At 38.5% G+C, this 22,527-nt stretch overlaps 1 protein-coding gene across 1 annotated transcript in view; it reads left to right on the top strand.

Annotated features, from left to right (window-relative positions):
• Window positions 1-10,073, top strand: part of CDH9 (cadherin 9) — a 119,025-nt gene extending 108,952 nt beyond the window's left edge. Inside the window, exons 10-12 of the mRNA XM_087721994.1 lie at window positions 3,549-3,666; window positions 3,764-4,015; window positions 9,067-10,073. Coding sequence (XP_087578120.1) covers window positions 3,549-3,666; window positions 3,764-4,015; window positions 9,067-9,557 — 861 coding nt within the window. The 3' untranslated portion in view covers window positions 9,558-10,073. The remainder of the gene's footprint in view (window positions 1-3,548; window positions 3,667-3,763; window positions 4,016-9,066) is intronic.
• Window positions 10,074-22,527: the final 12,454 nt, after the last annotated feature.

The raw sequence follows: 22,527 nt of genomic DNA, 5'->3' as shown, positions 1-22,527 counted from the left end.
CCTTCCCACCAGGGGGCACCAGCCGACATTGTCTGATTGACGGCACCTGGAGAAGGCCCACCCTGTGCGATCTTATCGGCCGTTGAGAGGTATGCGGCAGAAGACGGTCTCGCAGATATCTGGGTCCTAGGCCATGTAGGGCTTTAAAGGTAATGACCAACACCTTGAATCGCGTTCAGAGTCTGATAGGAAGCCAGTGCAGCTCGCGGAGGATAGGTGTAACATGGGTGTATCTTGGTACACCTAGTATCGCTCGCGCGGCTGCGTTCTGGACCAGTTGTAGTCTCCAAACACTTTTCAGGGGCAGCCCCATGTAGAGGGCGTTACAATAGTCAAGTCTCAAGTCTTATTCTCTCTCTATTGAGTAACATCTGGCATACTTTTCTAGTCCAAATAAGATTTCAATGTGTGTGTGCATGCGGTACATATGTACCGGTACATATATGCACTATGTTTGTTGAAGTCGCACAATCTTTTAGCCTTTGTGTGCTTTCCTTCAGTTTCTCTTTTTAATTTTTCTCTTTCTCTATACATGTGTACTCAAAAGTTCAATTGGCCTCCCACCAAAAAAGTTTTTCTTCTTCTAATAAAACCTCAAGTGCCTTTTATTACCACTTTTCATGCAAATTGACATTCAAGAATCCATCATGGGTCACACCCTCGCCTTTTCCTACTTGTGTTTATGAGATAAAAGCCCCAGGAAATGAACAAAATTTCATTTAAAGATGTTGTAAAAAAAAAACAATGAGATCATTACCACTTCTGTAGTCCTTCTGCATACAAGGACTTCTGTTATATTAAACATTGTAATTTGGCTGCCATCGTTCAACTGCCTCGATGAGGGTCAGCAATGCATTTGGGGCACAGTTTGTACCCTCTGCATACAAGGACTTGCACCAGGTCGACTGAGAATGCTTTGCAAGAGGGGGAAAGAAAGCCTTCTTTTTTAAGGGTATTACATATGGAGCAGAAAATCAATAGCTACTTCAGGGTAGATAGGAAGAATTATATGCTTGGCTGATTACTAATGCACACTTACATACAAACAAATGTCCTTTTTTAGAGTAGGGCTGTCAGTTGGTAAAGGATTGTTCAGTTATTTAGCTTGCTTCTGATTAATTAATTGATTTTGTACAGGTAAAATTTATGTTCAGGCAACGTCAGTGAAGTTGCCCCACTAAGAATTCTGAAGGAGATAAACAGGCCTCTGCTCTCCTCAGCTGCATTTTCAAGAGCTTCCTCCAAATGCTCTCACTTGACTTAACTCTCCACTTTCTTAGCTCAGGCTGACTGAACTGAAAGCTTCCCCTTAGTCCAGTGTTTCTCAACCTTGGCAACTTGAAGATGTCTGGATGTATGTTTGCCACTACTTGGAAGAGTTTTTATCATAAAATGTCCAGGTTCCATTCACATGTCTGCTATTTATATCCTTTGATTTGCAGTGATGGTCTCATCTTTATATACCTGGAGAGCCTATGGGATTGCAGCTAGCTATATACTTTATATCATTTTACTTTTGATTTCATTTTGTTAAAGAAAAAAAGGACAAAAATGACTCAAGAGAGGAATGTTCTTCTGTAAGGATACTTCATAAAAGATTATTAGGACAGTGACATGAAAGTCTGGCATTTATATAATTAGTTCCCTTTAATGTGTATTTTATATATTGTCACAATCATGACCTTGAGTTTGAGTTCTGTTCCTGATTTAGGCATCGAAGCCATGTTGGTGACTTTGCACCAGTCTCTCTCTCTCAACCTGGCTCACTTGATGGGTTTCTTGTGGGGAAAATAGGAGGAAGAAGGCATGTTGATTATTTATTTATTTATTTATTTATTTATTTATTTATTTATTTATTTATTTATTAAATGTATTTATATGCCGCCCAATCCTGAAGGACTCCAGGCGGTTTACAAAAAATATAAGAAAAAACACATAACGATAAAAGAAACCATTTAAAAACAACAAACACCCTCATACATTCATTCCAGTCGGGGCTGGACCTCACTGCCTGTCTTATTTCTATAAACCATGAAGGCGGGAATAAAACATTTTTAAAAAGCTTTCAATTAAAAAAATTTCAAAGTCATTTCAACAAAACCTGAAAGAATTGACATTTGGTAACATGGACCTAATGTTCTTAAGACAAACAGATAAAATTTAACTTCTAGGACAATTCCTTCTTCCAGTCTCTGGAATTGTAAGTGATCTTATTACTAGTCTCCCTAATTCACTTGCTTATCTTCCTTCCGTGATCATCTATACTTTGGTAAATAGTTGATTTGATGTATGTATGGAAGAACTCTTCTTATACAGTGGGTCAGGAAAGGTTGTAAAGCTTTGTCTTGACAAAGGAATTAAAATGGTTGACAGTTTTTAGACTCCTATCTGGCTTATTGTGCCTGCAGATGTCAACCTAGGCTGAATTAAAGCAGTAACAGCAATTCTGAAAGGCAAAATTACCAATTTAAAGCAAAAATAATATTTCACAACATGGTTCTTTTGTGAACAATGGAAGTACTTTATAGTATGTTCAAAATTTAGAGTGCTTACTGCCATATCTTTATTCATAGTCTTTCAATAACGTTAGTAAGTGGGAGGGTGAATGGGAATTTTATTCCATCAGAAGACTTACACATAAAAATGGTGTTACTATAGGCAGAAAGGGACAGTGCATTTATACAGTAAATTATATAAAGATTGAAAAGGTAAAATATTGTAAATACCTAAGAATGGCTGTTATCCAGAAACCAATAATTTTGACTGATGATATATCACTTTTTCTAGTCCTTGTGGTTACAAAAAGCTAGCATTGAACTTTTCCAAGCAAATGGGAAAAATCCTAATAAGGAAGTATACTACATTACAGTGGCTTCTGCAACAAACAGCAATGGTATTAAAAGAACAACATGTATGCAGTGACATAATATCACTATTATGTATTAGTGCCAGGACACTCATATTGTTATTTACCCACTTTGGTTCACCATCCTTCCTCCATAGTTGCCCATCTATCAACATATATGACCTATGAAACTTTCTGTTTATATGTTCAGTGTGAGCTTATGCACTGGAGACAAATTCCTTATGTGTCTGATCACACTTGGCCATAAATAATTTTGTTCTGTTCTGTTCTAATGATTTAGATGGGCTATAATGTCTTAGAAGAGGAGTCTCCATGACCATTTGTTAGATCTAAGGACATTCCTTGTGTAGCTGAGACTAGAAGAACCAATCTTGTTGTAAACTAGGAACTAAATCTCTTCATGTTTTAAAATGAAAAGTGGGTGAAAGGCATGTTGTAGGGTGCAAGTGGTATGTGAGAAGTGCAGCATGAGTTGGGGAGGGTGCAAGGAGTACATGCGAGGAGAGAGTCCAAGAGCCTACACCATAGACCTAGTGCAGGTCAGGGAATGTGAAAGAGATTGTAAAAGTTCATTTATGTGGTTCTTTCTAAACTGCTACAGGTATTTATCTGAACAGATTATGCTACAAGGCAAAAGATGTAACATTTATGTGCCTGACAACATATAATTATTTCCTTGCAGCTGATACAAACTGTTAGTGCTGTGGATAAAGATGAACCACCACGTGGACACAAATTTTTTTTTGAACTAGTGCCAGAATACACAGTCCATCCAAACTTCTCTATTGTGGATAACAAAGGTGGGCTTTAATTATTGGCTCTCTATGTTACATTTTGAGTCCTTTGCTGACAATGTTTGAAATATAATTTTCCGTGTCTTTGGTTCTTCTGGTGCAGATAACACAGCAGGCGTGGTAACCAGACGGAATGGATACAGCCGCAGTAAAATGAGCAGCTACCTCCTGCCAGTAATAATATTTGACAATGACTACCCCATCCAGAGCAGTACGGGCACACTGAGCATCAGAGTGTGCGCCTGTGACAGCAGGGGAAACATGCAGTCTTGTAATGCTGAAGCTTTGCTCCTTCCGGCCGGCCTCAGCACAGGCGCCCTCATTGCCATTCTGCTCTGCATTATGATTCTGTTGAGTAAGTGGACCATTTCCTTCTTCCTTCTTTGTAACTGGAAATTGTTTCACGGAGGCTACATTTTCAGAAGAATCTCCTTGATCCAGGCTTTAACAAATGGTGAGTTCTCCAGCATTTAGGTGCTGGAGAACTCTCAGTCTTGTAAAGCCAAGGATGGAGCCGAGGTGGCGCAGTGGTTAGGGTGCAGCACTGCAGGCCACTTTAGCTGACTGTGATCTGCAGTTCGGCGGTTCAAATCTCACCGGCTCAAGGTCGACTCAGCCTTCCATCCTTCCGAGGTGGGTGAAATGAGGACCCAGACTGTGGGGGCAAATTGCTGACTCAATTTGCTAAAAAAAAATTGTAAACCGCTTAGAGAGGGCTGAAAGCCCTATGAAGCGGTATATAAGTCTAATAAATAAATAGATAGATAGATAGATAGGTAGGTAGGTAGGTAGGTAGGTAGGTAGGTAGGTAGGTAGGTAGATAGATAGATAGATAGATAGATAGATACATAAATAGATAAATCGATAAATCAATAAATCGATAAATCGATAAATCGATAAATCGATAAATCGATAAATAGATAAATAGATAAATAGATAAATAGATAAATAGATAAATAGATAAATAGATAAATAGATAAATAGATAAATAGATAAATAGATAAGAAAGAAAGAAAGAAAGAAAGAAAGAAAGAAAGAAAGAAAGAAAGAAAGAAAGAAAGAAAGAAAGAAAGAAAGATGCAGCACAATCCAAAGACTGACTGAGATACTGGTGGACTACCATACATCCCCAATGGGCTGCATTTAGCTTGTTGCCTTAGTTATTTAAAGGTTGGTTTTAAAATGGAATATTTCTAAAAATATATATTTCTGATACTGATTATGTCATGATTTGATTTTTATTTTCAACAGTAACGTAGTGCATCTTATTTCTGATAGATATCTCATTTCAAATCTCTACAGTTTAAAAAAAAACGTTTAGAGATTCTACCAGATACTTAATGCGTAAACAATTTTGCTCATTAGTACTGCATGTTCTGAGCTCCCTCGCAGATGGGAACTGCTGTTGATAGCAATAAATTGCTAATTGATAGGGGTTAAAGTTGATATTTTTAAAGTTTTTTTAAAAAAAATCTAGTTATTTAGACTTATCAGCTGCCATTTCTCCAGAGGTTCAAGGTGACCTATGTCAAGATCTCCTTTCCTCTCATGAGGATAGTTTTACTCAGTGGGAAATGTACCAAAATCAGACGTTTATCACACTGGTGATGTTTGTATTACTAAAATCAAAACCCCGCCATTATTCTTATTGAAAAACAGACATTCACTTACTCCTTAAAATAATCGCGTGTTATATACCATGTTTCCACTAAAACGACCTATCCTGAAAATGAGCCCTGAGTTGATTTCTACGCATGTGCCCAATATAAGCCCTATCCCCCAAATAAGCCATAATTAAGACCCACCCTCTCCAGGGTGCACTGGGTGGGATGAGGTGCAGGGGTAAAAATGAAGCTGGGGATGGGGGATGGAGTTGTCCTACTACTCATCTTCAGACAGTTGCAGTCAGGTCCCACCCACCCCAACACCTGCCTTGCGGGCCCACTTATTCTGCAGGTTTTCCTAAAGGCCTCTACAGCCGATAAGACAGCTCTGGCTCAATCCACAGCTCTGTTATGCAGCAGCCTCCAGGAAAGCCTTGATGGCCTTGCTGGTCTCAGAAAAAGTTCCTCAAGGCCTCTGACAGCAAAAAAAGAGGTGAGAGGCAGTGCGCGCAGATGAGCTGGGTCAGTGGAAGTCACCTCCCTGGAAATAAGACCCGTGGGTCTTATTTTCTGGAAAACATGGGTGCTGTACAATTCTTAAAGTTCAAGATCCCATCCGGTTAGCTGGTATCAATACTCACTATATTTGTCACATTGAATTATTGCACCCTAGATTATTGTGGATAGAAAATGGAAAACACCTGAATTTTACTCTGTGCTCGTCTTTACCTCCATGAATTCAACCAGCATATTTCACTATGTAATCTGAGAGTTTGGTTTATTAAAATATCAGATGACACCCAGATTGATTCTCACGCTCAGAAGTTTTAATTATAATTTTTCGTGTCTCTGGTTCTTCTGGTTTGTTGAAATTTAAAGTTCATTTTCTGCAAATATAAAATTTTAATGGGAAAAGTTAAAAGGTGCACTCAAAGAGAGACAAGAATACTAGAGGGAGAATAGAATAAAAAGAGTTTGAATTGTGTTGTGTTGATGTTGATAGTGTTGTGTATTGGATGGACAGACATGAAAGACATGGTGGCTCAGTGGTTTAATGACACATGACAGGGTAGGTGCCTGTCACTTGCCTCAACATCTGTCCTTCTAACAGTTTCAAAGTATGTTCAATGCAAGTAGATAGATAGATAACACTTCAGTAGGGAGATGAGCCGGTGCTCTGTGCAGGAAATCAGGTTCCTGATGGTTTCTGATGGTTCTGGATTTTCCTGGTTACAAGGCCAGGTACATTGTAAATAAAAACTGTTCTGCACATGCACAGAAGCAAAAAACAAGATGGTGATGCCTACGGCGCGTCCAGAGAACTGGTTCGGGGGCGTGGCAAGCCTGGGTCTCTCCAGCGACCCAGGCCACCAAACCACTATTGGTTTGGCCGAACCGGTCCGAACCAATAGGAACCCACCACTGATGCAAACATGTCCTATAACAGGTCTGATCCCTTGGCAAGCCAGATTACCATTTTACCATAGCATTGTGGTATCCAGGGCTACTGTAACGATATACACTAATAATAATGATCATGGAAACACCTAGCAACAACCAATGACTTAAAATATATATTTATAAAATTTAGAAATTTATAAAATATATAAATATGCTGTCAGATTACATTCATGGAGTTCATACAAAAGTTCATAAAGCATCCAAATAGTGGAGATAACATGTTTTTTTTTAATAAAAAAACTCCAAACTGTTAAATCCTGTTCTTTAAATAAAGTGCCAGTCTTTAAGTGTGACACTTGATGTTATTTCTCCTTATAAACAACGATGAAAAATACTAGAGGAAGCTGACTGTGGAAACTGAAAAGCTGCTGTGAGGCAGAAAAAAGAATCCTGCTATTATTCCAACAAGCATTGTGAGGGTTTTTCTCCTTCTCTGAAATCAGTGCTGCATTCAAACATTCTGAACAGAACAGAACAGAACAGACCAGATAAGCCACCTGCATTTATTAGTCAATTTATTTCTGAAACATTTTAAATGATTCTCAGTACAATGAAAGCTTTCTTTGGGCGTTTGGTATCCATGGATACGAAATATACAAAAGGGCTTTGAAGAATGTGGCACCTAGTGCTATTGTCTAAATACACAAATGTGCCACCATAACCATGAATGGCCTGATCTTTTCAGGATGCTCCTTTTGCCCTAATGGGAAAGGTTAGGAGGGAAATTGCTAGGAAGGCTGGGGGAAAAGAAGGGAATCAAGAAGATCCAGACAAGGAATGGGAATGAATGGGGAAAAGGGTGGAAAACTACTTTAGGAGTTTTGATTTATAAAAGAGTTGATGAAAAGCAAATCTAGGCCAAGTTTCTATATTGATACTTGGGGAAAACTGAAAACGGGTTGTGAGGGAGCTTAAACCCAAATAAAACAAATGATTTTATACACATGAACTAGACAAAACCTCTTTTGTATAGAATGGGAAGATTAGACAACATATAACAGTTGACAAAATGTTGAATGGAAAAAAGGAATGCGTTAAGTCCATTTTGATATGGATTGTTTTCATAATTTTATTATAAAGCTTTCAAAAGAGATGGCCCTTATTATCTGGAGAATGAGGATCAACAGATAATGAGATCTTGAAAAAGAATTCTTTTCCACCATTTTGCACATTTATATAATACAGAAAAAGCACTCCAAAAGAGTCCTTCGAACAGAATCACATAACAAAAATGCAGGTAAACAACATGTTTTAATCACAGCAACAGTAATTCCGGTCTGCATTTACCAATTCATTGGAGAAACAATCATGCTATTGTGTGTGTTTCTTTTAAAAAGAAGGGAATATGGATAGGAGAGGCGTAGTTCACCTGGTTAAGATAAGAATATGTCATTTATTTTAGAAAAGGAGAAAAAGTCAATTTATTTATACGTGAGTGGAGAAAATATATAGACTTTTTAAAAGTTATCTGTGCCTTAAAATGCTTGTATTGCTTTTCTTTTAATTAATTTAATTCCCTGGCTTGGCTTCATCCCATTTTCTGAATTGCCCTACTCACCCCATGGCAGTACTTATGGTAGTACTTCTGACATTCCCCAAAATTTCACATATGCTTTCAGAAGCAAAAAAAGTTTCCTGTCTTTAGGTTCTGGGATATGTTGCTCACCATTCATGCCTGATCAGCATCAGACTGAAACAACATCGTATGCACGTATTAAGATGTATAACTCTTCCCATGAAAGTAGGAATCTGGCTTAAAGATTAAAGTTCTTGTTCCTATGGATAATCTTAATGTACATGACAATCTCCTTTACAAAGGGCTCAAATATACAGTGCATTCAAAAAGTATTCAGACTCTCTTCACTTTTGTCAATTTTGTTATGCCACAGTCTGATGCTACAGTTGTTGAAATTCATTTTTTCTCTCTTTTAATCTACACTCAGTACCCCATAATGACAAAGTGAAAACAGAATTTTAGAAATCACACTGCAGCGTAATAAAATTAATAAAAGTGAAGGGGGTCTGAATACTTTCTGAATGCCCTGTAAATATATATCCTTGTTAGATTAATCATTTTAACAAGCCCATTCATTTGTTGGCCATTATATCCCCAAACAATATATCAAGAATAATTCCTGCAGTTCATTTATATTGATAAAGAAGCTCTTTTCAATGAGGTTTTTCTTTTTAACTTCCTTCATTTAATTCAGAGTGTGGTATTTATCTTAATCTTACCTGCTGCAACTAATGAATGTTAAAGGTTCTTGGCTTTGCCAGCATTGTTCCTAGTCCATGAGTTTCCTATTCAATGCCCATCTATATTGTTACTCTTGTCTTCCAGTTTTGGTTGTGCTGTTTGCTGCAATGAAGCGCCAGCGGAAAAAAGAGCCCTTGATCATTTCAAAAGATGATGTCCGAGACAACGTTGTCACCTATAACGATGAAGGAGGTGGGGAGGAAGATACCCAAGCCTTTGATATTGGCACGCTAAGGAACCCTGAAGCCAGAGAGGAAAGCAAAATGAGAAGAGATGTGATGCCAGAAACTATTTTCCAGATAAGGAGGACAGCATCTCTGTGGGAAAACATTGATATTCAAGATTTTATCCATCGAAGACTAAAGGAAAATGACTTGGATCCAACCGCACCTCCTTATGACTCTTTGGCAACGTATGCCTACGAAGGGAACGATTCTCTGGCAAATTCACTTAGTTCTTTGGAGTCGCTTACTGCCGATGGTGGAAATCAAGACTATGACTACCTGAGTGACTGGGGGCCACGGTTTAAAAAATTAGCAGATATGTACGGTGGAGATGAGAGTGACCAGGACTAACCTCCTCCTTCAAGATTTCTGATGCAGCTCCAGCATTCCTGTGCATGAGCAGGGACCTCCTCCCCTCCCCATTTATTTTTCTGAATGGGGAGGCCAGGCAGGGGCCTTGCAAAGACATCCCCATGATACGCACATGGAACATTCCTTATAACTATAGATGTCCTACATGGAAGGCGCACCTCATTGATATTGGAGATTCTTGCAACATGGCCTGAAAATAGCATTTTGTGACTGGGTCCTTGCTGGTGAGATCAATGCCTCTGTAATTAGATTAAAGTGGCCTATATTCTCTTACTTGGAAAACAAACAAACAAACAAAACATAAGTGTATGTTTTAGTAAAAGTTTGCTTAATATGTCAGTGTGAATGAAAATGACTGTTTTTTAAAAGAGAAGTAATATCTCATCCTTTTTCTCTTAAGAGGTTAGAAAGAGGATATTCAATACAATATTAATTGGGGGTGGGTGGGTATAATATATTTAAAAAGGCTTTTTGTGCCTTTCAGGAGGACTTTGGGAACACTTTTTTAAAAAAAAACCCAGTTTACTTCACTTTTCTTGCTACTGTCCCCTATACTGTCCCGTATCCTATAATATAAACGGATTACTCCTTAAAAAAAAGATAAGAATGAATATTACTGCCATATTTATTGAGTTTAAAATGTCTGTGTTGGTTCATATTTTTCTATCTATCTAAATATATATATATATACAAATATAAATATGTATATTTATATTTTTGTATTTTTATTAAATAAATTAGAATTTATGAATAAATTATGTTTTCATGTAGTCTGGCTTTGTGTGGCCTTTAGTCAAACCTGTGGAGCATGCTTCAAGTTGAGTGAAACCTTATTTTGGCCCTGAAAACCACTTTCAAAGTGAGGAGTGGTTCTCCTTACAACGGTCTTCCTCAAAGCATTTGATGAGGGAAGCAGGACTTGAAACCCAACAGCACCAGATCTTCTCTCTATCGATGGATCTGATCACTTTTCATGTCACCTTCTGTGATTTCCAAGTCATGCAGCCGTTTATTATGAAGATGTTTTCAAAGCCCGCTCACCCCTGTCGCTCATTTCAAAGATAATACACATAATCTTTGTTTACAATTGGGACTGGCAATTTGATGTCCAAGCAGGAGTGGCTTGCTGACCATGTGACCAGGTGGGCGTGGCTTGCCAGCCATGTGACTGGGTGGGCATGGCCAACTTGTAAAATGTGGTGAAGCTCACTTAACAACAATCTTGGTTAGCAACCAAAATGTTGGCTCAGAAACTCTGGCATTTGAAGCACGCAAGTCTTAAAGCTGTCAAGTTACAAGACCCTTGCACCCCTAACCCTTTAGGAAAAAAAAACCCAGGGGTGTTCAAACTTGACAGCTTTAAGACTTGTGGACTTCAACTCTCAGAATTCCTCCTCTCGCTCTTCATCTTTTTTTTAAAAAAAAGGTTTTATTTCTTTTAAAAAACACAAATATTTCATCATTCGTCATTCATTAAAACATTGAAGTACAATTTTTTTTGTATGCCCCTCCCTCCCCCCACCCCCCAACCCCCCTCCTCCTTCCCCCCCGACTTCCCAGAACCCGTACACGGTATGGATTTTTAACTAACACAGTCTAAAATCTATTGAGAAAAAAGAAATAAAGAAATTAATGACATTCTACATTGACCTTAGCTTCTTCTTACTGAACTGACTTTAAACAGTTTAAATCATTTCTGATTCTCGCTCTTCATCTTGATGATGTGCGGATGGGCGGGGGGGGGGGGGAGCTGGAACCAGTTCTAAATGGCACTGTAGATTTGTGGAACCTCTTCTATAGAACTGACAGGAACCCACCCCTGTTCTGGTCTCACTTTAGTTTTCATTTACTTTCCAGACCTGTAAATATCGTAAATGCAAGGATTGGTTGCAGATTTACTTTCTCATCATCATTGCAATTGTAAATAGTCAGCATGCGAGGCAGTCACTAAATGAAGACTACCTACGTGAAATGGTAGCCTTGGCCCTGCTCTTGAGACACAGAGGAGAGAAAGTACTTTGAAAGCCATTCAATACAGTGAAGTGGAGGCAGAAATTAACTTTGCTGCCAGTAGAGATGGAGGATCTGATCACATGACCTGAGGAAGAGTGCTGAGGTGGCAATATTTCTGAGATGGAGACACCTTAGCTATGCTTAGAGAACATTCCTGACAAATATTAAGATTTAAATTAATCAAATCTAATTAGTAAGGAACAGAGTGAAACAACCTTCCCCCTTCCATGAATCAACGTAATTGCAATCATTACTGGGCTAAAAAACAAAGGCTCTTTTAATAGATGTGTGATGATGAACATTCAGATAGGTTCCAGTGCATTTATTACATTTTGATTGACATTTCTGGTACAGAGTTTAAAACGGCATAGATAGTTCTCCATCTGCTCCCCATCCCATAATTCTCCCACCAGTTGAACCTAAAACTTGGAGGGCGGCTGAAGACTGCATTTATTCTCTTTATCGTTTAACTTACACACCCCAACAACCAGAATGTGGGGGTTAGATCGCAAAATTGTTTCAAAACTTTAAAACAATAAAACAGCAAAACATTTACCTATATTAATGAAGAACACAGAAAGGATTTCAGAATACGTATGTATGTATGCATGCTTTGTGTGTTTGTGTGGGCAAAAAGATGCACAAACTCAGAGATGCATAAGCTTCCCGGAACAATATAAAATCAAACCTCAGTATAGGTTTTGTGTGTGCCGTATAATGCTGTTCCTCCTTGTGACTTAGCTCTATTAGTTGCAATTATTCTGATATGTATATATACTAATGATCACTTCTCTTCCAATTTTAGAGGGAGGGACACCTTCCTTCCTTCCTTCCTTCCTTCCTTCCTTCCTTCCTTCCTTCCTTCCTTCCTTCCTTCCTTCCTTCCTTCCTTCCTTCCTTCCTTCCTTCCTTGGCCAATAAGAATGTGGCATTACCAGAGCCAATATTTTCAGTCTTTCAGATGACAAGAAGCATTTGGAAGCATGGACCCTCTACAGTGTTTAAAAACTCATTCCTTTTAAAAAAAATCTCCTTAATATCTTCTTTAATAAATGTAAAAACTCCTACAAATTGACCAACTATTGGAGATTTTTGTGGGGCACAGAAAAAAAAGGCTAGAGGCTATACATTATAATATAAAATATAGTGTTTTCCAGATCATTGGACAATAGGTCCCCAAATTCCTTCCTTCTTCAAACTGAAAAGTTATATCTTGTACATATAACCTTTACATTTGGATGATACTGACGTTTGGGAACACCAGATTCCCAGTAAGTGTCATGAATACACCCCTAAATTAAAAGCAGAAACACAGATTGTTCTGCTATCTGCAATATCCAGAAGGCATTTGATTGCCTGCCTCCGATGTGACACTAAGAATGACTCACCCTTATGGTGGCCTGCTCTATGTTATTGTGAAGATACTGCTATTGTGAGATTGTATCCTAATTAACTGGCAATTCTTCAGCAGCTAGTTATAGGCGAATATCATTGACTACCTTCTGCAGTTTTGGGAGTTATCCCTGTAATTACCATGTTTCTCTGCACACAAGTCTTAGTATTATTAACACTAGGTCCAAAAATGAAACATAGTTATCCGGATTTTGCAATGGCAGGAACCAAGAATGCAAGTATAAGTTTACTTCTTTAAAAATGTTTCAGAATTATGGAAACCTGGTTGTCTGTTTATACCTGTTTATTTATTAACTTGCAGGCATTCTGGCTATGGAAGGAAAAACTAATTCTAATGTGATTAGAAGGATTGTTTATTTAATTATTTCAAGCATTTATACAGCTGCCCAACTCAAACAAAGTGACTCTGAATGGTGTGTAGCAAAATGAACATCCAGCAAAGAACAAGAGGAAGCATAACCATGCAAGAGCAACAGTGCACAAACCCACAGCCACACTCTCTCAGGAATTATCCAGAACCAAAGACAAGATACAGAAAGTTGAAAGAAACGATGTAATTTACAAAATTAAATGTAACAATTGCAGCCAATTCTAGGTGGCAGAAACATCACATCAATCTAAAACTAGGATCCATAAACACAGGCTGGGAGTCAAATGTCATGATCCCAAATCATCAATCTCTACCCACATCGACACCAAACAGCACCAGTTCGAAATCAGCACAAAACACATCGTTTGAGCACAAAAATCATTGGCCACACTACCACCCGCCATGGTCCAAGTTTATTGAAGCCTGGCACTCCACAAGCAACTCCATCAACAGACGCAATGACCTACAACCAGCCTACGAACCTCTCAGAATCCAAATCAACCACACAGCCAGCCAGAGGCCGCACCAATCCTCAACCCACCCACCCCCAACCAGCACATCATCTCCCAATGAGCCTCACCTGATGTAACCTGCCCATCACAAGACCCACCAGAATGCCCACCACAACACCCTCACCTGATGGGACCCTCTCATGATGTGACCTTACCATCACAAGGCCTCCTGACCACACAAAGCCCTTATAAACAGAATTAGACTGAAACTGACATCTCCTAAACTCCACTGAAAATGTTACCGAGCCTTGTAATGAAATGTTTGGAAACCAACCCACAAGCTCAGAGAATCAACCTTCACTCTCATCCTACACCTGAGCCACCTGATATTCAGCACTATTGCAAAATAGAACAGTGTTATATGCTGCTCAAATTCACTTTTTAAAATGTCTGTGAGATAGGCAGCCGTACACATTTGACAAATAGGTTGGAGATTGCATGGAAATTATCCAGATAAGCTGGATCTCCCAAGAAGAGGATGCCTCTTTCAGGCCATTGGAACCACCTCCTCTCCAACCTCAGAAAAGCATTTTTTTACCCTGTTACCCTGAAAATAAGACCTCCCTGGATAATATGCCCAATCAGGCTTTTGAGCGCATGCACTCAGAAATAAGCCCTCTCTGAAAATATTGCAATACAGCAGCAGACATGAGGTGATGACGCTCTTGCACCTCAAAAATAATAAGATCTCCCCCAAAATAAGGCCAATCACTTATTTTGGAGGTCAAAAGAAAATAAGACCCTGTCTTATTTTGGGGGAGAGTACCATATAGATCCACCCACATGTTTATTCCATGGAGCCTTTGACCAACCCGGAGGGACATGGATCTAATATATAGGTAGCCACTCCTACAGCTGTGTTCAGTTCCTAAGGACTCTCAGCTCAAAAGTTTTCTCAGCTAACATGACAGCACCTCCATAGTGGATCTATCTCAGAGCAATTCCATCTACCATATATTGAGAACAAACTTCACAGTCATCTCAAAGATGCTCTACCAGCCCTTCCTTACCCAAAAGAGATTGGTTCATCCTGAACAGAACTGCTGATCAACACTCAGAAGAGATAATAAAAGTTAGGAAGTAAGCACTCTGTCTAGGCTGTCACAAAGGATCTCAGCTAAGTCAGATCAGATTCACTGTTAGTTTTCCTCCATCAATATTCTAACCATCCCTTCTATTGTTTTATAATCAGTTGCCCTTTGAAAAACCAGGGAGCACATCATAGACTACGGACAGAGAATCAACATGGTCATGATCTCATCTAATGCCACAACTTCATTCCAGGTGGTAACCAAAGACTCATGCAGACCATATATGAAAAGTTCAGGCAAACCACAAGTTCCTTTTCAAATCTAGAAGGTTCATTAAGTGCTTGAAGTGGGTCACCCAAATATTATCCACATCTGTATGCTGTATGTGTGTTTCTGTGCATGTCCATGTGCACATATATGCTACGGTAGTATGAACAGTGCTTTCAAGCTCAACAGACAATGATGTGCCCATGACAGAGGGGGATGTTAATGTCCTGTAACTCCAAATCACATCACCACCACTACATAAAGACAAAGCATGTAACCTACTGTGAATCCATTAAATTTTGTGCAGAGCCAAGGTGGCGCAGTGGTTAAATGCAGCACTGCAGGCTACTTCAGCTGACTGCAGTTCTGCAGTTCGGCTGTTCAAATCTCACTGGTTCAAGATTGACTCAGCCTTCCATCCTTCCGAGGTGGGTGAAATGAGGACCCAGACTGTGGGGGCGATATGCTGACTCTGTAAACCGCTTAGAGAGGGCTGAAAGCCCTATGAAGCAGTAGATAAATCTAACTGCTATTGCTATCTCTCTGTTAGTGGTCCTCCTCTTTTTCCTTTCACCTTTCCTAGTATTGTAAACCAGTCCAAAGAGCTGAGTCATCGTAACATGTGTCCAAAATAAGATAATTAGAGCCTGATCATTAGCAGCCCTAAAAGAAATCCTAGCAAAAATAATGAAGCAAATGAAACATTATCATTAATACTTCATGCTAATGCAGACATCTCCAGTAAAACCATTCAAGAGAGTCAATAACTTTGCTGTAGCCCTCTTTTAGTGTCATTTGGTACTGACCCCCCATAGAATAGAAATATGAAATATAAGAATTGAAGGTCTCATACGTCCTTCAGAAATCTTGGATAAGCTTCCATAGTTCCTGCAAAATTGCTGACAAACTGAAATCAGGAGAAACTATTAAGCACACAGACTGAGTCTTGGGGGCTCCCTGCTATCTCTGATTCCAAGGGATTGAGGAGTCAAACACTGCCTGGGGGAATTCGTTGCCCTGCAGCCAAAGGGGTCACCCCTCGCTCTCGGGGAGTGAGAAGGCGATAAGGGAGGGGATAAGGGGCTGCCCTCCCTAGGGTCTCTCTCTGGGCCTGGAGAGCCAGGATCCTCGCTAAGGGAGCCCTTTAATATCATTTCAGACATAGATAAGAACCAAACAAATACGTACTGCAAAAGTGAGGGTAACGTTTGACAGATTTGCTTTTCCTGTTTGGTTAGAAAATGTATATATTTTGAGAGCAATCAAACATTTAAAATATCTAATTTTCTTGGGGGGAAAATAAGCAAAAAACACCGATATCATTGTCTACAACTTCCTCTTAAATCATTAGTACAATTACAATTACATGGGGTTAAATATATATTGTTGGTAAGAACAGAGTAGTATAGAAAACTATAAGCATACTGGACCTATTAATATTGCACTTTCCGTTCAACGGCAGTTAGAAAAGATACATTTTGTGACAGTTCAAGACGCAAGAGGTGGACTTTTCCTATTGTGTTCTCAGGCTAAAGTCCCATTTTCCATGGCTCTCGTCCTTCCCAGTGGCTCTGAAACAGATTTTGATTTCAGAAAGTTACACAACTACATTTAAAAAGAATGTATTGCTTCCTAGTTCATAGTTGTGCAAGAGATCACTTTTGTAGAGTTACTGAATGTATAGGTGGATTTAAATATGAGGAAAAATAATAATCTAAGCCTTTCTGAAGAAGCATCTAGATTCCATCTCATTACCAATTTATAACTCTGAATAGGATGTGGATTTTGCAAGGCAATCTGTTTTTTTCTGTCACACAGAATCTTCTTTACAGTGATAAATATAATTAATCTTCAGACAAATAATACTATTGTCTTTGTATTAGCCAAAATAAAACTTGATTTATCGTATCATTTCTTTTTGCCCAATGGAGGCTGCCGAGATTTCAATAGCTATGAACTTTCCATCAACGTGCTTTTTGAAGCAGAGAGTCCATCAGAACATTTTCTTAGCTAAGAATATAAGTTCCTTTGACACTTTATCTCTCCCAAGAGGTTTTGGGTTAAAGTGTCTCCACAGTGCAGCATATTAATCATGGCTTCATCTTGGAGAAAGGAAATCCTATTCTGTTTCAATTTCTATTTTGCCGAAGAATTTTCGTTGCTAGAAATTGGCTCATTTTTTAAAAAAGAAAATACCCTCTAAAGATGTCCTTTTTTTTAAATTCCTTAGCTAGACTTCTATTATATTAGGCTATTTTGCTGTCTAAAAATGGATAATATAAATAAGAACTATAGAGCTGTATCTGCTCCCTTCCTAAATCATATTATGCTGACCTCAACTCGTCTTGTTGACTTTTTTATATTGAGCAGGAAGTCCTGTTTGGGGACATCATATCCACGTTTACTGGGATGCTAGTAGAAAAAATAATAATGAATTGTCACACCCATCTCCTTCCTAGTAGGAATAGATGCAAGGTTAGAGCTTAGACTGGGCTCATCGCTAGCGAGTGGAAGTGAACCATTTAAGAAAGCTTGGAGCTTTTCCTGCTCCCCTCCCTAAAATATTTTTGGAAATAAAAGGGCAAGAGGCAAGATGAACGGATGTTTGAGACAGAAGTCTTCCAAGATAAGGAATTCATGAACATCTAGAGCCTAGAAATCAACCCGAGTGTAGCATTTATTGTTCCATTCATGTATTGTTGCCGCCTTAAACAGTACTTCTTTGATGTGTATTCATTCAATGCAAAGCTTGATTTTTCTCAGTTACTTGGCTTTCATGTATTTTGTATGATGTTATTCTGCTGTTCATTTATCTTGATTTCCTTGATGCTTGATTCTTGTCATCCTGCAAATGGCTTACTTTTTGGTGTGATTATAAACATAACAGAAACCCCGTTAAAGCAGCTTTCTTAAATCGGAATAGGACAACTTGCCACAGCCAACTCACCACTGCTAACTTGCTGCAGGATAACTCATCATGGACAACTTGCCACAGGACAATAGCAATAGCAGTTAGACTTATATACCGCTTCATAGGGCTTTCAGCCCTCTCTAAGTGGTTTACAGAGTCAACATATCGCCCCGAACAACAATCTGGGTCCTCATTTTACCCACCTCGGAAGGATGGAAGGCTGAGTCAACCCTGAGCCGGTGAGATTTGAACAGCCGAACTGCAGATAGCAGTCAGCTGAAGTGGCCTGCAGTACTGCACCCCTAACCACTGCGCCACCTCGGCTCTCTAGACAAGTTGCTGCAGGACAATTTAACAATTCTATTCTATTATTTAAAAGAAATTATTTTTATTTTTGCCATTCACATCTCATTCTGTCCTCCTTTTGCATCCTTTCTTTAATGATTCTATTCCAATATTGCTTTCATATTAGTGTGACTCTTGTCCTATAGCGAGTTATCCTGCGGCAAGTGGGCTACGGCAAATTGTTTCACAGTAAGTTGGGCATGGTGAGTTGGCCATGGTGAGTTGGCCATGGTGAGTTGGCCATGGCAAATTGGCTGTGGTGAATTGTCATAGATCCTTCCTAGCTATCTAAAAGCTTCTGTCCACATTCAGCTGAATGGAAGCTGAAGTTTCATCCATGTTTAACATGAGGAGGAAGTAAATTTTATGTCTCTTAAACACCACGCAAAACCACTGTTTCCTAATGGTAGCTTACTATACGTGGGTGGAACTGACCCATAGAATCATATTTCTCATATGGCATAAATAGGTGAAGTGTGGAGAAAGTTTTCCAGTAACGACCTCTGCCTATAGACTAGATTGGTTTCTTAAGGGCCGGTGGGCACCAATTCTGAGAACAGCTTTCTCAAAAGTTTATAAAGTTGCAATTGTTCTTCAGAGGTGAGCAATTTTAGATTGGGTTATCATTCTATTTGTATTTGGCATAAATTTATATTTTATATTTAGATTTGTGTGTGTGTGTGTGTGTGTGTTTGTGTGTGTCAAGGACAATGTTAGAGTTTCATAATTTTCCTAAAATGTTATATGAACTTGAAACGACACAATGAAAAATCAATAAAATGGTTGTAATAGCATGCAGTCTAAAACATTGATATCCAAAGTATAATTAAGCCGCAGCAAAGGTAGTTTAAAAATTGTTAAAACACAGTCATATCAGTCTTACCTCAGCAAACACTTTTCAAGGATAATCACCTCCACAGGGCTTCCTTGCCAATTATTTTTGGAAGTTACTTAACACAGTCCTGTTTAAGCACACATCTGCAAATCCTGATGGCTGATGATTATTTTTAAAAAAAAACAAAATCTATACCATTGGTTTTAATTCTGTATATTATATACTGTATTGCAACAATATTAAGGTTCTTTGAATATGTATTGTCATCTCAACTACACAAATAAGCTAAGGTAACAATATGTTAACAGTATCATGGGTAGGATTCCTCCAGATTGATAGCAACACTGTTAGAAAATCACTTGCTTCTTCTGTATAATAAATCTTCAAACTATTTAAAAAACATTTTTTTCAGCACACAGCCACCTACCTGATTACTTGAACAAAGTTCCATAATAATACTATTTCTAATTGTACATGGGGAATAATTGTATAATTAGCCGTTAACTACTTTCATTTTTCTTCTAAACTGCCCCAACCAAGATATGCTTGCCTTTTTAAATTTTATCTTTATCCCTCAGGTGGCATATCTTCCCTAGCAGTTGGTGAAAACATTTTGGGCAATTACCTGAATAGGTTTCTGAAGCCTCTTCAACTTTCTTGGCGCAAACAAAATAAGTCTCCAAAATTCTGAAAAGGCAAGGCAGGATATTGTAGCTCCTATCTCTGTCATTCATTAGCTAGAAGCTCATACTTTATTTCTGTTTCACAAACAACTCATGCAAGCCAATTCTAGATTTAAAAGTGCCACAGACAAGGATCTTTCTTTGTGTCACCTGCTGTCAGCATTCCAAATATCATGCAGAATTAAATCAGAGTCCAAGGCAGAGCTATCCTTAAAGTTCCAATTTAATAAGTCAGACATGTTGGCAATGAATTGTGGAAATCCCAATTCTGAAAACTTCCTGGGATTCCACCCAGTTGAAAGTTCATGATCTTATCCTCACACCCATGAATCCACCACATGGTTCCAATCTTCTTCGGCCATGCTGGCATCTCCACCCATCTAGTTCCGGTCAGATGCGGTGCGGAGACAAAAGATGACCTTGGGCTTCTAGAAAAGAACGACAACAACACATTCCACAATCCTACTCCTTTCTATTCCCCCTCCCAATTACTACACTAATGAAACAGCATAGGAAAATAATAGAGAGTGTGGCAGGCCAAAAATCCTAAATATAACTCCAGGCCTGACACCTGCCTGTACTTTTGAGGACCTTATTTTGTAATGCATTCAATCCACTTTGACAATATCGATGCATGAGATGTATGTGTGATTTACTAAAGTTTTGCAAGAGCCAAACAACATGTAATGTTAATAATTATGGCTTTAAATAGCAGGCATATGGAGGCATATGGAGGATAATAGGGAGCATGGCATTCAGATAAATAATCAATACTTTCTGTCCAGAGATTCCCTGTATTCTGATCACTGTCAACCCATTGTGATTAGTTATAGAAGGCAAAATTTAAAGCTTCCTTCCAGAGATTTATATCAGCTACTGGGAGAAAGTAGTTTTGCTGATAATACCTAGAACTACTATGGCAGAAGAAAGGTTTTACAAATATTGATGGAGAAAAAAAAAGATGCATGTGCTCTTTAATTAAAAATGGATAGATAGATAGATAGATAGATAGATGATAGATAGACAGACAGACAGACAGACAGACAGACAGACAGACAGATGGTAGATACAATGTTTCTTCAAAAATACAACAGGGTCTTATTTTCTTTTGACCCCTGAAAAAATCGCCAGGCCTTCTTTTTGAGGGGTGTCCTATTTTTCCCCCCATACCCCTCACCTGGCCAAATTTTTCATGTCCGAAAAGAGTGAGCGATACGTCTCACCTGGCCACTGGACCACTTCTTTTGTGGCCGAAAAGAGCAAGCGATTCACCTGCTTGGCCCCTGGGCTGCTTCTTTCACAGACCTGCTGTCCATGTGCTTAAATAAGGCTAATTTTGAAGGGTAGGGCTTAATTTTAACCCATGCACACAAAACAGTATGGGGCGCCTTCTTTTTGGGGTGGCTCATGTTTTAGGAGAAACACAATAGGTAGGTAGCTAGGTAGGTAGGTAGGTAGCTAGGTAGGTAGGTAGATAATAAATGGGTAAATGGGTAGTAGATAATATGTATGTAAAATTATATTTATGTTTATGTCCCACTATCCTCTATGTACTTAAGAGTGATGAACATGGGAATCTCCCTACATATAGCCCAACAATAGCAACAACTTTAGAATGTAGGGTGGGCTGACAAAGACTAACTAACTGGCAAGACACACAGTAGGGACTAAATCATGACTCTCCCAATCCAAGCCTATTTGATCTACTAAGAGATTATCTTATTATTTGTTTCAACTGAGAGAGTTGAGTAGATAGTTCAGAATACAAAATCTGCATTGTGTATATATTGGGAACATAATGCCTGGACTTCCTTGCCATTGCCCTTAAGATATTCCATGTATGATCTTCTAAATCCAGCTTCTTTGAAAATGACCTTTGAGGCTTGGTTACCTGCTTCTAACTGAATCCAGTCCATGTATCAAAGGGATATTACTATTAAGAAAAATAGCCACATAAACCAGGAAATCTGAGAAAAACAGAGACATGTTTATTAACCTTACAAAGCAATCTAAGTAAACCAACTTGAAACTCTTCAAAGAATTCTCTGGGATCTCAGAAATAATAAACTTCTGAATTTCTTTAAAAAAGTAATTATATGGAAATAGAACTAATATTTATATAGTTTTCCATATGGTGGGTAGCTCTAACCCAATATTCTTGGGAGTATGTGATTTCAGTTTGTAAATATATATATTGCTGCAGAAAAAGAGTATTTTACCCCTTGGTATTGCAGTGGCAAATTTACAATCCCACTGTGTCTTTTATGCATTTGTTTTCTAAAGAAACTCTTTATGTTCATGTAGGAAAATGCTTGAATCAACTTATTATGTGGCAGAATGTGTACTGCTGAACCTCCAAGAAACATCAACACATAATGCTTTGTAGTCTTTAATTTCAGTAGTATATGGGGGAAATGCTAAAAGAAAAACACAGAAACAATTTGATTACCTCTGGACATTATTAAACATGGCATTTTCTAAAAGTTCTCTTAGAAGTTTACATTTAATGTCTCATTTCTTAGGATGCAATCAAAGTAAAACAAATCAATACTGTGTCAGATATGGAAAT

This window comes from Thamnophis sirtalis, unplaced genomic scaffold (assembly GCF_051295495.1).
Source record: "Thamnophis sirtalis isolate CommonGarterSnake01/CBP01778 unplaced genomic scaffold, rThaSir2_p1.2 scaffold_8, whole genome shotgun sequence".
NCBI lineage: Eukaryota > Metazoa > Chordata > Lepidosauria > Squamata > Natricidae > Thamnophis > Thamnophis sirtalis.
Note: the sequence above shows the minus strand (reverse complement) of the source record. Positions and strands in the feature narration are given on the sequence as shown.